The sequence below is a fragment of the Bidens hawaiensis genome, unplaced genomic scaffold, assembly GCF_021521415.1.
Source record: "Bidens hawaiensis isolate Kalapana, Puna unplaced genomic scaffold, B.hawaiensis_p1.1 tig00084309_1, whole genome shotgun sequence".
Classification (NCBI taxonomy): Eukaryota; Viridiplantae; Streptophyta; class Magnoliopsida; order Asterales; family Asteraceae; genus Bidens; species Bidens hawaiensis.
This window is the reverse complement of record NW_027504075.1, coordinates 4695-23752: the sequence shown is the minus strand read 5'-3', so window position 1 is coordinate 23752 and position 19058 is coordinate 4695. Positions and strand designations below refer to the sequence as shown.

Genomic DNA, 19058 nt, shown 5'->3' with positions numbered 1-19058 from the left:
TGTTCATAAATAGTTTGAAAAATATAGGATTAATCATGAGTCTTCTTAAATCAACACAACCGCCGTTCCTAGTTATGATTAATAAAATCAATTTGGAAGATCAACATACAGACCATAACTTCTTCAATCAATACCAATCTTTTTTTCAATTTCTTCAACCATGGCCACCATTGTTAACTGGAAATTTTCAACCGATTTGAATAAGTATGAGTTTGTTCTTGGCGATCTCTCCTTAATCCACGTGGATAATATTCAGTCTGTTATGTCTTTTAGTATTCTGTGTCAGTACCAAATACACGCCATCAGGATTCTAAAAGAAGTTCAAACCGATGAAGAAAAAGCATTGATGAATGTTATACATGAAAATATTGAACAAGATGATCAAGAAGTTCTTCCTGTTGTGAATGTTAGTGAGTGGTTAATTTATCCTTTCCAGAATAATGTGGTTATAAAGTATGTGATTGGGCAACAAAAGACTGTTAAGCCTAAATCAATATTGCAATCCAATGATCTTTATCTTTTAAGAGATTTGGATCACTTGAAGCTTTCTAATGTGAGAAAAGAAAGGGCACATTTTGATTTGGAGAATGAGGTCATCGAGAAGGTTAAATGGTTGTTAGAGTACCAAAACTATGAATCCGATTTTGATGATCTTGAAAGCTCTTTGGATTCTGAAGATGAAGTTTAAGGTAACAAAAATTCAATAAGTTACTTATTTACTTGATAAGTCTAAATTAGTACTTTATTGTTTACTTTGTTTTGTTTGTTTATGTTATTAGTTTACTTTTAAAATACAAACTTCTAAAAACGTAGAATAAACTGGTATAATCGTTTATTTTGTTTGTCAGGTTGTGATGGCAGTTTGGTTTTTTCGGTGGATTTTGGTTGAAGGTGATGGTTGGTAAATTTACTTCCACATGTTTAGATCTCATTTTGGAATCTCCATTATATGTTTATATTTAGTTTGTGTTAGTATTAAGCTTCTATTAACGCAATCTAAATTTTTAATTTTTGGTTTTAGTAGTCATGTTTAATATGTTTGTTTCTCTAAAATGATAGTGTCAATATTCTTTGATTTTTGATGACTGGTTTGATGCATTTGTTTTCTTTCTGGTTATAAAGTTATGTTAACATTTTCACATTTTGTTTATAGTTCAACATAAGTAGGTAGTTATTTATGTTCACATAAAGTCATTATGATATATATTAACATTTTGGTTTCATATGCACCTGCGCATATGAAACCCACGTGAACGGTGGTGATGTAGTTGCACGGGCGTCTCTCTCTCTCTCTCTTTATTTTTCTACACATATTTAAGTAACCTGTTAATCAAACACATTATATCTTCCGAGCTTTTATTTTTCATTTTATACATGTTGCAGCAAACATGTTACTATGAGTTTAAATGTTACATGATATAAAACAATTAGACAAATACGTTTGAGTACCCGTTTGGTTAAATTACAAACGTATTTTATGATTTTCGCTTTTGTTTTCTACAACGAGTGCATAGAAACCCATAAATTTGAAGACTCAATTTTGCCAAGGTTGTTTAAAGACAGAATTACAAATATTATCATTTATGCTTACATTCAATTTCACTCGTTGTCCTTTATCTTAAAAATTGATGTGCTTTGTCCTTTACATTTTCAAATCCAACAACGTTTCTCATATAGCCCTAACGCAGTGAGTTTTTCTCGTTAAGTCAAGTCAAGTGCAAGGCACATGAGGGTAAATTGGACATTTTTCCTATTTAATTGAAAATGTTTTAATAGATAAAACAAATAAAAAACTTTACACACACACTCTCTCTACCATCACCATCACCCCCAACCCACAATACCACCACTAGTGACTATAAACCCATCACCATAGACGTGAAACGATCACCACATCACATGAGAAACGAATTTAGTATCTTCGTCGTTCGAAAAAATATATTATCAACTAGTTAATTAACCCGTTGGAAAACTCAATTTATTAACCCTAGAGAAAACCTCCGGCACCACCCGCCACCACCAGATTTGCCTTCTTTGACAAGAAACACCGCCACGCTAGATCTGCCTAGATAAATTTGAAAACCTTATTAACGTTGTTGAAGCCAGATCTGATACAAACCCTTTCTTCTCCACCATTCCCCCATCGCAGGTACAACCACGTTTTTTTGGCCAACACCACGAACAACACCTCCCCTGAAAATCAAACAAAGTAAAAAATAGGGATACGAACGATGCCCCATCAACACGAGACGATGGTTATAGATAATGCTTCAAACCCTAGACGATTGTTATGGTGGTGATGGCGGCAATTTAAAAACGACAGTAGGGTGGTTGCACGGAGGTGGTGGTGTTGGTGGTTGTTGGCAGGGAGAAACCATGGTGGGTTATTTTGGTGATGGTGAGACTAGGATTTTGAAAGTGGGTATTTATATTAACTCTTTTAATTAGTTTCTTTATTGAAACATTTTTAATTCAATAGGTAAAATGATTAATTTATCCTCATGTGTCTTTCACATGACTTGACTTAACGGGAAATGTAACATTTCGGGTTTTTATTTTCATATTCTTGTAATTAAACCCGACCCATTTAAGGGTTCGGGTCAATCATTTAATAAAATCGACACATTTATTGAGTATTTTTATTGTCTTAGTTTTATTATTTAATAGTTTAAGTATTCAACTTACAAGAACTTGACAATTTCCATCCAAACTCAAACTATAACCCATAGGGGTGTTCATCGGATCGGATAACGGATTATTCGGGTTATTCGGTTCGGGTTATTCGGATTTGAAAATTTGTGGACCCTATCCGAAAACCGATCCGATCCGAATTAGGAATATTCCTATCCGATACGAATCTATCCGAATTCAATTCGGATCGGATTCGGATAATATCCGAAATAATCCAAATAATCCGAAATAAAACTAAAACAATTTCCTATTATTTTGTTCCTAACATTTAATAGTTTAGAATTATAATAAACATACAAACCGGAAAATACGAATTATTCTTAACACAAATTTTAAGTTTAAACTTCAAATAATAGTCTAAAATATATATCAAACAGGAAAATACCACTAAAAACATGTTTCTTATTCGGATTAAATGGATATCCGAATAATCCGAACAATCCGAATTTTTTCAAATTACATATCCGAATCCGATCCGAATCCGAATTAGTTATTCGGATATTCGGATTGATCCGATCCGAATATCCGAATAAGAATTTGGATCGGTTTATTTGGTTTCGACTTCGATTCGGATTTCGGATTTTTTCGGATTTCGGATTTCTTGAACACCCCTAAAAACCCATTCTCGTTCCCATCTACAAACTTCAGGGACTTGTTATGTAAATTCTGATTTTATAATATAATATAATATATTCAATAAAATTACCCTAACCCACCCTTGGATCCAACCCGACCCGCGCACCCGAAATCCTTCAAAACCTCCATTTCCCGCTCGTTTATGATCGATTAACTTTGGAAATTGGCATATTCCATCGAATAAACGTGTAACCGACACTCAATTATAGTTAACGCGTGTTAATTAGCCCGTATTGTGATCAATTAACCTTATTAAGTCCGAACGAACCTTAATTTGGGATCCTATATAATCCCTTCGTGTTAGATCAATTAGCCTTGCAGAAACCATCTCCTCCTTGTCGCCAACAATAACCCTAAACTCAATTCCATTTACAATCGCATCTCGTCACCCAAATTAACCTCTTCTGCAACTTACTTGATCAATTTCACCCTCTTAGCCAACGTTCTAATCCAATTAACAGGTATGGTTGAGATCGTGACTTGTCATAGATCAATAGCCCCAACTTTGTTTGATCGAACATGGATCAGATTACCCAGTTGAATAATCTAGGGTTCATGTTCTCTTTTAATGGTGTTTATATATTTTTGTTTCTGTAATGTTAACAAATGGAAAGCTTGGCTCAGTTGGTTGGTCACACATATAACAATGACTGGGTCGCGTGTTCGAACCCAACCCAGCCCGTTTTTAATCTTTTTATTATTACATTTTTTTATATATTAACCTTCTATTTGGATCTTTGATTATTATTACCTAATAAATTTTATAAATATAACTTTGGCAAAACCGAATCTCTAAGCCTCATGAAACCCGGTTTTGTTATTTATTTTTTTCTAACTCAATTAAATAACTTTCTTTTATAGTAATCTGTGTTTATAACATTTAATAAACGAAGATAGGTTATACCGAACCTTTAGACTTGTCGTTTTTCTTCATAAATCTTTTATATATATGTATGAATATATATATATATATATATATATATATATATATATGCTATGATAACTCGTTTAATCACTCAAATTGTATTCATTTTTAAAGATTCATGTACGTATAAATTTTCCAACTTTTATGTCACTTTATAAACATTTATTGTATTAATGTAAAGAAAGCAAATATAATAATAATAATAATAATAATAATAATAATAATAATAATAACAATAAAGATAATCACGTTAATGATAATAAACAACCATAATAAAATGACAATAAGATTAATAACCTCATCGAGACCCCAAATCCGTCTTATTATTTCGTCTTTTATATTTAACTCACTTTATCGTTAACAACTAGGATTAATTGTCGGCAAATCTCGGGAAGTTTGATCGTTTTCCATCCTAGCATTTTCTTTTATTATCTCGTCCTCGTTTATCCCTCATTAAAGGTAAGTAAATTCACATCCCCCTTTTTACCGCTTTACAAATTTTGGGGGCGTTATGCGTTCAAAATCAATTTATTGTTTTCACTATAATTCCGTTATATGCATAATTGAAATTGCTCGATTAGTTGTTATGTACGAATATGACTATGTGTTTATTTTTATGTTGGTTGGTACCTCATTCTCATTAGTATGATCATTTGCCGTCGAATTAAACCGTTATCATTACGATTCGGTTGAAAAGACAACTTTTATTTATTGTTATACTAGTTGTAGTGATTTACAAGCATGAAATTGTCTTTTATTATTATATATACTCAAAACTGTGGTTTACTTGCTCAACTTTATGTTGACAAAATATATATTTTCACGGATGGCGCAGGTAGCTTTATTGGATGAATCGAGTATTGGAAGTTAGATGAGACCTTAGGTTGCTTGATGAATGAAGAACATTTTCTTTTTGTTATAAGTTATTTATTATTGATTTGTAACGTTATTGTTAAGACAATGTTTGTGCTTTCGAAAATTGATATATGAATGAATAATTTAGATATTGACACGTGTATTTTACTTAGTGTCTTCTGAGCTATGATACAATCAATGTCTCTCCCTGGCATGTTCCGCCGTAGGTTGGGGTGTGACAGATTGGTATTAGAGCCGAAGACTATAAGATAGGTGGTTAGACATTACGACTTAGTAACATGCTTAGGGTCCCTATACTTGTTCCCATACGTGCACCCTACTTGTTTATATTTTTGTACATAGCTTAGCTATTTATATTGTTCATCATATACAATTGTACACAAAAGCACACACCTAATCCGAGGCTATGCCTGACTCTCAAAAATTGTTTACAAAACTCTAGGACGATTTTTAATCGGAAAATTTCTTAGGAAATCCCACCTTTTTGCTCCCCTCTCCTTGAGGATGATTCGTGGGACGGATATGTAGTAACTGGAAGAGGGACACACTTGTTTACCAAATCCTTGACACCAAGGCTTGCGAGCCTAAGGAAGTGCAATGCGCATAAATCTCAATCAACCGTTAGACCTGGTTGCCTTCCTGGAGTGTTCGTTAAGGGTGTGGAACTTATTAGGCCAAAACATATCACACCAAACGTACCCGAATCTACTACCCTCATTGTATCCATGTGGTCATGTGATGATCACATCCTTAAATTTATAACCGAATTCACGGTGATTTCGTGGCTAAACTCGGTTTTTCCGTATTGTGTTTTGTTGATCGGATGGATGAGTATGTACAATGGGGTGGTTCCCGAACTACTTCAACCATATACCTCAACACCCCCTCAAATTCGATTTTCGATTGATTTTGTTTATTTGGTGTTCGATATTTTTCATTTGCTGGAAGGACCTATGGTGGTTCATGAAGCCCTAACCGACAAATGAACTAATGTATTTTGATTCAAGTTATGTTGTTATCTATAACTTTTCTTTCTCAAAATGTTAAATATGATAAAATGTTATATAATCAAGTCTCGTAAGTAATGAAATTCTCAACCTCAAACATCTCAACCTCAATGCACGATTACTATATTTCGTCAACTAATTATACTTGCAACATTCACCCGAGTCTTACGAACTTTACACCTTTTACCCTTGTAGTATGTCTTCTCGCCTCATCAACCGTAACCGTCGCACAGACAACTCTGGCCGCAGTATGTCATCCCGCATTGCTAAAGTCATCGTGGAAGCCCTCCCAACGATCATCTCTCAATTGCAAACTGTGAATGCTTCTTTATTATCCACAACTCCGAACCCAAATGCTTACCCCCTAAAACAATTCAAGAGTGTCAATATATTTGTTTCCTTTTTCACTCACAACCACTTTCAATAAATAATAAGAAAATTATAGAGTGCAAAAGGAACTTTTCAAATAAACTATAAAAATCAATGCAATTTTTTTATTTTCTCTCTGTTTCACTCATATAATGTTCGTTTCACGGAATGAAATGAAATTTGATTTGCATAGGATTTTGAATTTTAAGGAATTAGATTTGGGATCTGAACATTCCAATAAGAATTGGAATTGCAATGAAATCAAAATACATTCTTAATGTGTTCGTTTGACTAATATATAGGAATCAAGGAGTTTTTTTTAAACAATGATAACGACGAAAACATTTTAGTTTTTTTAGATTTATTGTTTTTTATTTATATTTTGCGTTATGATTTTTTTATTAATTTTTTTGAATTTTTTTATGGGTTTTCAATTAAAAATATTAAAAAATAATAATAAAAAATTCATAACTCAAGATATAAATTAAAACAAAAAAAGTAAAAAAACTAAAATTTTTTATACGTTGTCCTCGTTAAAGAAAAGAAAAAAAAAACTTGAGATAAGATTGTAGTGAATTTTTTTGAATTACTCCACATTTTAAAAAGATTTAAAATCCCTGTATTTGAAGGATTTAAATTCCAATTATTTAAACAAAACACACTAAAATAGAATTAAGATTCCAATTCAAACAAAATAAACACACATGTCGAAACCCACTCTTCAGATTATAAAAACATCCCAAAACATTATGGTGGCTGGACTATAAATTCACTTCACTGCACTTCACTTCACACTCCAAGTTACCCCATCCCATGGCTTCTACCATCATCTCTCTCCTCCTTCTCTCTTTCTCTCTCATCTCCGCCGCCAAACTCCGGACACACCTAACCACCAATCGCACCACCACCAGCAACGACACTTACACTTACTTCCAAGTAACCAAACCCATCCAACTCCCCAACACCAAACCCTGCTCAACCCTCACCCTCCAACACGACTTCGCCTACACCTACGGCAGCCCACCAGTCACTACCCAGTACTCCCCCCCCCCCCCGTCTCATTCTCATTCTGATTGCCCTGCAACCAAGTTTTCTAAAATTGTCCTCCAATGGTCCGCCACTTCCAAAGGCCGACAGTTCGACCGGATCTTCGGCGTCTGGCTCGGCGGTGTCGACCTCCTCCGCAGCTGCACCGCCGAGCCACGGGGATCCAGTGGAACGTAAACAAAGACATCACCAGGTATTACTCCCTACTTATGACCAACCACACACTCTCGGTTTATTTAGGAACATTATTGATGACACCTACACGGGCGTCTACCATGTCAATATTACTTTCCACTTTTACCCTTTTCAAAACAATAATAATAATAATAATAATAATAATAATAATAATAATAATAATAATAATAATAATAATAATAATAAATTAAATACAATGGAATTGGAGTGGGCGGATTTAATCATACCCGTTTCCAGAACCTTGCCGTTAAACGACGGCTTATGGTTCCAAATCCAAAACTCCACGGATGTGAAGGTCAAACCCTTTACCATCCCGCAAAACGCGTATCGGGCGGTTCTCGAAGTGTACCTTTCGTTTCACGAGAACGACGAGTTTTGGCCGACCAACGTGCCCAACGAGTACATTTCGGATAATAACTTGACGGGTTTCCCGGGTAACGGCCCGTTTAGGGAGGTTGTGGTTAGTTTAGACGGTCGGGTGATCGGTGCGGTTTGGCCGTTTACGGTGGTTTACACGGGCGGGGTTAACCCGTTGTTGTGGAGACCGATTACTGGCATCGGGTCGTTTGATCTACCGTCGTATGATATCGAGGTGACCCCGTATTTGGGGACGGTTTTAAACGGGAAGTCGCATGAGTTCGGGTTTAGTGTCACAAACGCGTTAAACGTTTGGTACATCGACGCGAATTTACACGTTTGGGTGGACGAAACGCGCGAGAAAACAACTGGGAAGTTTATGACACAAAGCATTTCGCCCCTTCATGTTTCGTTGGTCTCGAATTACACGGGTTTAAACGGGAAGTTTGTCACGAAGGTCACACGGTCGATAAAGTCAACCGGGTGGGTCGAATCGTCACACGGGAAGATAGTAACCGAGTCAACGCAAGAGTTTAACTACACTAACATTATGGTGATGCAAAAAGATGCTGATCTACAAATTGTTAATCAGATAATCGAGTTTAACGACACTGTGTATGGCAAGAACCCTTCTGTTGTGTCGAAACAATCGTTGAAATCGTTTCTGTTTGATATATATTCGGATACGAAGGACAAAGGAAACGGGAGTTATGCTGAGGTGGCGAATATTACATTGGGGTTTAATGAGAAGCGGGTTGATGATTCGAGTGGTAAACGGATAACGAGTGTTCTTGAGAATATACAAAATGGTCAGGGTGTGATGTTTGTGAAGGGGAATTTGGTGGTTAGTGGATTGGGGAGTACACAACAGATGTATAATTACGGTGATGATGATGGATATTGTTATTCTAGAGATGTAAGTAGCTCAAATTACACGGTTATTTATGATAACGAAGGTTATTCGTGTAGTAAAAGTGAAAAATCGAGATTCAGTGGTCCAGATCGTCATGCGATTTAGAAGGGTAGATTCGGTTTAATCGGGAATTCGTATGATTTGTACTTGTATTAATTCCTTTTGGTTTCTTTGTGAAAATTTGATGAGCAATGGAATAATTTATGCAGCATTACCGCAGAGTTGGATATGTTTGTAACTTGTAAGACTAGAGGTGGAAAATCAGATGTGTTGGGTAACGGGTCAAAGGATGTTCCCGTCAATCCGAGTAATTTACAGGTTGAAACGGGTGGGGTTGATCTGAAATATTTTTTGGTAACTTTTGTTATATATATATACATACATAGCGACACGTTCAACCCACCTGACCTGTTTTTTAGCACGTAAAAACTTTTGATTTCACTTGTCACCCCTACAACTGCCACTATCGCCGTCACCTACCGCCACTAGGCCCGCTACCCGCTGGCAGTAACCACCGATAAGGAAAATACCTGTATTCATACTTATGTCTAAAACGGCTCATTTATAGGTGAGCCAATTTTGGTCATGACTTGAACCAAATTGATACTTTATTTCTTTTTTTTTTATAAGAAAACAACCCTTTTGACCTGTTAAGGCATTAACTGACCTGACCATTTTGCCAAACTTATTTAGTATATTTCTATAGCTTTTAAGCTTTAACTATTTTTTGCAGGTTTCTAATCGTATGAAAGTTTTCTATATAAACTGTATTCAGGTAACTAAGTTAAGCCTTTCGATTTCACTTATTAAGAGAGAAAACATAATCAGAACCGACCGATTCATAAGTAATTGGGTTAAATTGCCCCCCTCCAGTTAAGAAACATGCCGGGTCTTATTCTTGGTTAGAATTACTTTTGGACATATTTATACTTTGCAGGTTATTATTCCCCATTTGGAACACAGTAGTCAGTGGCGCGGGCACGCAGGCTCAGCTCAGACAGGCCTGCTTTGTGTGCACCTACGTGTAGGGGTGTTCATCAATTCGGTTACTGGTTTATCTGGTTTGGTTCATACAGTTTCAGTTACAAACCGAACCGAATAAGAATTCTGTTTGGTTTTTCGGTGTTGGTTTCAGATAAATTGCTTTATAACTGAGTTATGAACACACCTACCTAGGTCCACAGGCTCTGTGAACCGGGCTGAACCGAAAAACAAAAACCAGTCTGTGACAACAGAAAGGCTCACTTTAGAGTGGGATATTGACACTTTCTTTTGATGGGTAAAAATAATCTGTACATTAACTTGATTATATCCAAGCACTTTATTTGAAAAATCCTACATGGGTCAATATGAAAGTTTCCCCTCTTTTTGATGTGAAAATTTGTAAAAATCTAGAAATATTACATCTAGAAAAGTTCATTTTCTTTTTACTTTTAAAAGAAGAGTTCTTCCGGGTTTGCAACGAATTTGTGGGAAAAAGAAAAAAGAAAACGAAGAGAACTAGTGCAGAGGTAGGGTATTGAACCCACCGTTTAACCAAGTATAACACCCAAACCCAGCTTTACTATAACGCTGGGCGGGTCAGGCGGCGGATAGAAATCCCATACGCCGCGCGTAGCACAAGGCGCCAAAGTTATATCTAAATATAATATACAATCCCCGACACCTAGGGAATGATGCCGCAAAAGTCTCAAACGCATGAGACCAAAAGATACAATTTACATGGGGATAAACACCCAACCAATGGGGATTAGACAGCACATAAAGGACGGTACAAAATAGTACAACACGTCTTTGTCAAAAAAAAAACGAAGAGAACTAGTGCAAAGGTAGGGTATTGAACCCATCGTTTAACCAAGTATAACACCCAAACCCAGCTTTACTATAACGCTGGGCGGGTCAGGCGGCGGATAGAAATCCCATACGCCGCGTGTAGCACAAGGCGCCAAAGTTATATCTAAATATAATATGCATTCCCCGACACCTAGGGAATGATGCCGCAAAAGTCTCAGACGCATGGGACAAAAAGATACAATTTACATGGGGATAAACACCCAACCAATGGGGCTTAGACAGCACACAAAGGATGATACAAAATAGTACAACACGTCTTTGTTAAAAGGCCATGATGCCCACCAACTTCCACCAACCTCCACGATCACACAGGTGGAGAATATTATTGGTCGAAATACCTGACAAGGTAGTGGACCACTCTCTCTCCTACGACGGCTATAAATACCACTGGACCTCCAAATGGTAAAGGACACGCATTCTTATATTATCACTGTCAATACATTATATTTCATACAACCAAGTACTGATTCTCACGCCGGAGGGTGGTTACGAGAGAATCCCCCCATTCCTCGTAACGAGCTCACGGTGTTATGTTTTGCAGGATACACTCGTCTGCGCCAAAAAGGTTTTATAATCCATCATGGGGAATACTTAACCATTACCCTCGGACTAACGTGTTAGACCTTGAGGGGTGGATTTGTATTTCTTCATTGGCGCCATCCGTGCGTATAGCTAGAACAGTTGCTAAACAGTCACTCCTTTCTTGACTCAGATGAGTGGCAAGACCACACCAAAAGAGGTTGGCCAAAACCCAAAGGCCAACCAAGAAGGAAATATAGAAAATCTGAACATCATTGGTACCGGTGAAGGTTTCGTTAACATGTCCACCATTCACCCTACCGTCACAGACAAAGAAAAATCCAAAACACGTCCCAAAGCAACCATGCCGCCAGACATCATGGCTTGGTTGGAAGCAGAACAACAAAAACTAAGGGACAAACTACAAGAGAAGATGGCATCCGTTGTGAAACCTAGAACGCTGTTCGACACAACCTCTAGTAGCAACGACGAAGAAGAATACGAACAACATTCAACGCCAAATTGTGCAAAGAAGTCACCGCTTGCTCAACAAAACAGCAAAGCAGGCGAAAAACGCAACAGTCGCTTCGAGAAGCAGATTCACGTCTAGATGATCCAGACTATGAAGAAAGTTAGAAAGGACTAGACACCAAGAAGTTGGTGAAATATCACCCGGAAGCGGCTGTAGATTTTTCCAAACCATACCGACCAACAACGTCGGCAGGAAAATCCAAGTTTGTGCCAAGAATAGCTGAAGCGGAGTTTCCAGAAAATCCTAAAATACCGCCAACGGTCGGGCAATATGATGGCATCTCAGATCCAGACGATCATCTGCAAACCTTCACGGCCGCTGGACTAGTGTCGGGGTGGACCATGGCATTATGGTGCCACATTTTTACGTTAACACTAGTCGGAGCCGCCAGAGCATGGTTTGAAAGGTTGCTAGATGGACAGATTACAAGCTGGGAAGACCTAGCAAAAAAGTTCACCCAGCAGTTCAGTCAACAACGGCGACACATTAGTGACACAGCAGATATTCTGAATGTGGTCAGAAAAGATAATGAAACATTAGAAGATTTTATCACCAGATTCAACCAAGAAGGCCTGAACATCGGCGGCGTAAGTGAAGAACTGCTGCGGGCAGCCTTCCGCCAAAACGTAAAATGTGATGACCTCATTCGGAACCTTACGGGAAGAGATGGCATGCCGCAACGATGGAACGATGTTATGACCGCGGCCAAAAGGTACGCGCGAATGGAAAAGAGTTTGGGGAAAGAACTGGCAAAGAACGACGCCAGAAATGACATTAATAGGGCCCGCCAGGGAAAAAGAATTTCTTCCGTATGGTCAAGGTTAAACAATGAAAAAAACCTCGCCACATATGACTCCTCCATAGACAGGTAGAAGGGTCAGACGAGTACATCCAGGTGGACTCCGCTGACAAAAAGCTCAACCCACATCATGTATACTGAGGGGATCCAGCTAAAGAAGCCGACACCAATCAAGCAAGGGCCAAACACAGACATGAAAAGTTACTGTGACTTTCACGAACAACATGGCCACACAACAAACCAGTGTGTTAACTTGAAAGACGTAATTGAAGAATACGTTAAAAACGGCAAGTTGGATCACCTTGTCAAGAGTATCAAAGGAAAGTACAGACGTCCACCCCCAAGAGATGGCGAAAGACCAAAAAAGAAAATCAAGGACCTTCATTCCAACATGATTTCAAGCAATGTTCAGACTAAGAAGCGAAGGCAAACAGAGTGGGCAGCCTGGAAAGAAGAACAAGTTATCCTCCAAAAAGTAAATGGAGGAGCAAGCAAGAAAGCACCTTTGGTGATTACATCCGTGTTCGGTCACTACAGGACACCGCGTTTCTTTATCGACGCGTGAGCAACATCCAACATCATGTACCGCCAGTGCTTCGACTTATTAGAAGAAAAAGACAGGCATCGGTTAACAGCCGTCAACGCTCCGATCGCGGGCATCAATCAGAGCATTGAATACCCGCTAGGGCAGCTGACATTCCCAGTCGAACTAAGTGATGGGCTACACTCACGAACGAAAGACGTTGACTTCCTGGTAATGGATACTTCTCATCCACAGTATGATATAATCCTGGGAAGAGAGGCAATTGGTGATTTCAATGTTATCCCTTCGACAACGCATAGAATATTAGGGGTACCTACCCCAACGGGGATAGCAATGATCCACGCCAACAAATAATGTAGCATGGCAGAAAGAAAAACGTCGCCACAGAAGATGCCAAAAACCAACAAAGTTAGAGAAGCAGAAAAATGTGTGCTCAACAAGAAATTCTAGAACATAGCATAACCATCGGACCAACTATCTCCAAAGAAGCGTGGGCAGCAATCAAAAATTTGTTAGTAAAAAGCGTCGATGTTTTCGCTTGGATCCCGGCCGACATGAAGGGAGTCCCAAGAAACAAAGAAGAACATGAACTAAAAGTCAACCCGGCCTTCGTCCCCGTAGTACAAAAGAGGAGAAGAATGGAGCCAGAACAGGCAAAAGCCTGTGATGAACAAGTCCAATAGTTAATAAACGCGGGCATAATTCGAGAAATCCAATACCAAACATGGGTGGCCAACCCAGTAATGGTAACTAAAGCAAACAGCCAATGGCGCATGTGTATCGACTTCAAAGATCTCAACAAATCTTGTCCAAAAGACTGCTACCCACTACCAGAAATCGACCTTAAGGTAGACGCGTTTGTACCATTTAATTTAAATGTTTTTTAGACGCGTACAAAGGGTACCACCAGATCCATATGGCGGGAAAAGACCAAGACAAAACAACTTTCCGAACAAACAGCGGGACGTATTGTTACAAGATGATGCCGTTCGGACTTAAGAACGCCGGGTCTACATACCAGCGGTTTATGGACAAAGAATTCAAGTCTCAAATTGGAAGAAATTTAGAGGTTTACATGGACGATCTAGTCGTCAAAAGCAAAACGGAGGTAACAATGTTGAAAGACATTGAAGAAACCTTTAAAACGTTAAGAACAATCAACATGAAACTCAACCAAGGAAAATGTTCATTCGGAATGGAAGAGGGAAAATTCCTGGGAGTAATCGTGACAAATGGAGGCTTCAGAGCCAACCCAGAAAAACTAGAAGCTGTGCTAAAAATGCCTTCACCAAAATCTGTCAAGCAAGTACAAACACTCAATGGTCTATTAGTCTCACAGAACAGATTTTTGTCAAGTCATGCAGAAAGATCTTTTTCGTTCGTATAAACCTTGAGGAACTGCCTCAAAAAATCACAATTTCGGTGGACAGAAGAGGCAGAAACAGCATTCCAGCAATTCAAGTCGCGACTAGCGGAACTTCCAATGCTAGCAGCCCCTAAAGCTGGAGAGCCACTGATAGTCTATCTAGCAGCATCGGAAAGAACGGTCAGTGCTGTCCTGATGGTGGAAAGAAATGGCGTTCAAATGCCCATTTATTACATAAGTCGCACCCTTGCGGACGCAGAAACAAGGTACTCCACCTTGGAAAAGCCAGTCTTATCCCTAGTCCAGACAGCGCGGCGTTTGAGAAGATACTTTCAAGGTCATCCAATACATGTTCTCACTAACTTTTGATTGCAAAATGTACTAAGCAAGCCAGAATTGTTTAGGAGGCTTGCAAAGTGGGCCATAGAATTGGGAGAACACGCCATCGAATACAAACCAAGACCAGCGATCAAAGGACAAGCTTTTGTCGATTTCATTGCAGAAATTCCTCAAGAAAAAGAAGAAGAATGCAGAAGGGAAATTGAAGTCCTGGTTAATCAACGAAAGGATGAAGTCTGGAAGTTGTTTACAGACGAAGCCTCTAATGATAAAAGTGCAGGCGCAGGCTTAAGAATAACCAACCCAGAAGGACAATACTTCACATATGCAATTCGCCTAGAGTTCAAAAGCACAAACAATGAGGCGGAATACGAAGCGCTGTTAGCAGGGTTGAGAATCGCAAAAAAATTGGGATCCCGCCACTTAGAGGCACACGTAGATTCGATGCTAGTTGCAAACCAAATTGAAGGATCGTATGATGCAAAAGACGAAAAAATGGCGTCATACTTAGCACAAGCAAAAATGCTGATGGCAGCCTTCGACACGTGCAAGGTTAAACACATCAATAGGAGCGAAAACAAACAAGCAGACGCCTTAAGCAAATTGGCGTCAGTTGGTTTCGAACACCTCGCAAAAGACGTCCGCATCGATGTTCTGACAACGCCCTCAGTAATGAACAAGGAAGTTCTCGTATGTTCAGAAGCAGAAAAAAGTTGGATGACCCCAATCATCAATTACCTGGAAAGGGGCGTTTTGCCAGAAAAGAGAGCGGAAGCACTAAAGATTCACCACAAAGCCTTGATTTACACAATCCAAGATGACATCCTCTACATGCGATCGTACTTGGGGCCACTTCTCAGATGCGTAGATCCACAAGACGCAAATTATTTGCTAAGAGAAATTCATGAAGGAATATGCGACGTACATGTAGGCCCGAGAATGGTGGTCGCCAAAATTATGAATACAGGGTACTATTGGCCAGGCATGCATGTAGACACTGAAAAAGAGTTAAGATGATGTAGCGCCTGCCAACGCCATGCACCAAATACCCTGCGCTCGAAAAATGCCATGATACCAGTAACAGCCTCTTGGCCATTTTAGAAATGGGCAATTGATATAACGGGACCATTTCCAGAGGCGCCAGGGCGTGTCAAGTTCCTAATTGTAGCAATCGATTACTTCACAAAGTGGGTCAAGGCAAAGCTAGTAGCAACAATCAACGCGGCCAGCGTTAAAAATTTTATATGGGAGTTTATCATTTGCCGTTTTGGTCTACCCATGAACCTAGTCAGTGACAATGGAACACAATTTGCTGATCATCATGTCCAACGATGGTTAAAAGAGCTAAATATCACACAAACATTTACTTCTGTCACTCACTCACAGGGAAATGGCGAAGTAGAGTGCGCCAACAGAACTATTGTGAGCGGAATCAACAAAAGGTTGGCAATTCATAAGTCAGGATGGGTCGATCAGTTACCACATGTCCTGTGGGCCATAAGAACGCAGAAAAACACAAGAAACGCAGAAACGCCGTTCAGCCTAACTTACGGCACTGAAGCAATGATCCCTGCTGAAGTCAGCATACCGTCACCAAGGGTCATACTGCAGAACGATAATGACGCAGAAAGGTGTCTGGACTTAATGCTTCTCTAAGAACGTCGAGAGCTGGCCGCAATAAGGGAGCAAAACTACAAACGCCAGCTACAGAAGAATTACAACATAAAAGTGAAAGTATGCGAGTTCAACGCTGGAGATTACGTCCTTCGCAACAAAGAGGCATCAAGAGCACATGCGCAAGGCAAACTAGCGTCATCTTGGGAAGGCCCGTACCAAATCAGGGAAGTATTGGGGAAAGGCGCCTATACTCTAATGCAGCTCGATGGCTCGCCGATTCCTAGAACATGGAACGCGGCACAGCTGCGAATGTGTTACATGTAAATCGATTCCAATTGTAAAAACGGGCCAAGGGTCTAATTTGAATGGAAATGATACTCCGCATTTCACAATTTAAGGAAAGACATTGATTTCATTTATATACAAGTAATTACACGAGTACCAAAAAAAAGAGGAAAAGAGTACAACTATACAAATAAAAAACATAGCCTAGTCGACGTCGTTAACACTCATTCCCGACTCAACAGCTGCGCTACCTCCCTGGCCGCTAACAGGAGCGGTAGATGGACCAGCCTGCGAGGGCTCAAGCAAATCTCTCAATAGTCGCACGCTATTATCTTCCTTAGCATACTGAGCAACTTGAGAAAGAATAGGAAACTTAAGAGAATCATATTCCCTCTCAGCAGCGGTATACTCCGCTTCCACATCAATAGCGTGAAGAACATAAGTGTCAGGGGGAAGATTGTCACGCAAATGCGCAACGGCGTCCTGAAAACCAGTCTTGTGCCCAAGTTGCTGGGAAGCAGTAACAAGGGTTCCAACACAACGTGTTAAATCATCATCAGTAATGATACGTTGGGCAACCTGCAGAGCAACAAACATTAGCAAAATGAATAGCAAGACAGGAAAGTAAGGGCAGAATACCTTGCAAATGGCATGCTTTAATAGCCAATCGCGGTCAGCTGCGGCAGCGGCACATTCAGAAGTCAAGACTTTAATGGTTTCCTCATTGGAAACCAGCGTGTCAGCCAGCTTGCCTGCATCCGCCTTCCTTAGCTCGGCTTCCGCCTCCAACTCTTCAATACGCTTGAGGAAAGAAGCGTTTTCACTCTCGAGTCGAGCGGAAGCCTATTTGGGAGCAAGAGCGCAACTACACGCATCTCCAAGATCAGCGTTAGACTTTTTGCACGCAGCCTCAAACTCTTTGTAGCGAGCAGCACGCTCAGGGGCAGACTCTGCCAAATCCACCTCAACTTTCGCCAATTTCGCCTCAACATCGCTCAGAGCTTGGCGATGCTCCGAGGATTCTTTACCCGCTTTCCAGGCGCCAGACTCAGCATCTTTCACCAACTGCTCCATCTCTCTCATCCGAACACCTGAATCAATCTTCTCCTCATAAAGATCACAGTTTTCGCGCAGCAATTCGGCAAAACAAGAGAAAGTCTGGACTTGGTGAAAGGCAGCATCAGAATACAAACTATTCCGGGGCTGGATTTTGTGAGCGATACGCTCGCCGGGGGGAATAACGTGCTCCAAAAATTCTGTACAAGTGGCTCGGTCTTAAAAACTGGCGCCGCAGGTAACCTTCCTTCAAGGGCGAAAAACTTGGTTAGCATCCATAGAGTCGCGAGGGTCCATATTTACATTCAATACCCCACCACTAAACCCGCCACTACTGCTGCCCCCGGAAATCAAAAAATTTACCTTGCACCAATAGTAAAAGGCGACAACGGCACAACCTCATCACCATCAAGAATGTAATCTTTGTCTGGTGAAGACTGTCTTGATTTCATGAGTTCGGCGAAAGAAATACCCGCCGATTCAAGACCAACCTTGGGCAATTCGTACACAATCGCCTTCATCGGTCCAACAGACGACACTGGCTGAGAAACGATCAGAATAGAAGATCCCGTTGATGCATGAATATTCGTCACAATGGTTTTGGCCTCAGACGGGCGAACCACACCCGTTATCATTGGCAAACTCAGCCTCTGTACTGTAGACGTCACCTCTGACAAGCCGCCAACACTTGTCATCATCGGCAAGCTGGAAAAAACAGCCGCTAGAGAAGACGCAACACTAGAAGTTGCAGGAGAAACAGTCGATGAAGAAATCGCCAAAGTTCCTTAAACACGGAATAAATAGATTTAGAATACGTTGGACAATGTCAAAAAGACGTTTAATTATTGGCAAACAATGTACCTGACGATTTCACAAGACTACGCTTGACAAACCCGCCAAGCCTAGGCTTCTTGAAAACGCGGGGTATCTCTTCATCTTTGTCAATAACCACAGGGGCGGAACCAGATGTGTGTTGAGTAGTGAACCGGTAGATACGAAATTCGTATCCACAACGGTTCCAGAAGCTGCGGCTGAAGGAGACACAAGATCAGTTGCCACCAAAATTGGAGTAGCAACCTGTCGTGTATCCAAGACAGACACAGCAGTCACAGACTGCGAGACTGATGGCGA

General features: G+C 39.8%; 1 protein-coding gene and 1 pseudogene across 1 annotated transcript; both read left to right on the top strand.

Moving 5' to 3' along the window:
• Window positions 1–7302: 7302 nt before the first annotated feature.
• On the top strand, window positions 7303–9284 carry LOC143607631 (peptide-N4-(N-acetyl-beta-glucosaminyl)asparagine amidase A pseudogene; annotated as a pseudogene).
• Window positions 9285–12262: 2978 nt separating this feature from the next.
• On the top strand, window positions 12263–12793 carry LOC143607632 (uncharacterized). The gene has a single exon (XM_077083005.1). It carries the CDS (start codon window positions 12263–12265, stop codon window positions 12791–12793), a length of 531 nt encoding a protein of 176 aa, XP_076939120.1.
• The last annotated feature ends 6265 nt before the right edge of the window (window positions 12794–19058 follow it).

Bases quoted from the DNA above. Each gene is read 5' to 3' on its own strand.
- LOC143607632 (XM_077083005.1), top strand. From the start codon at position 12,263: ATGGCATTATGGTGCCACATTTTTACGTTAACACTAGTCGGAGCCGCC.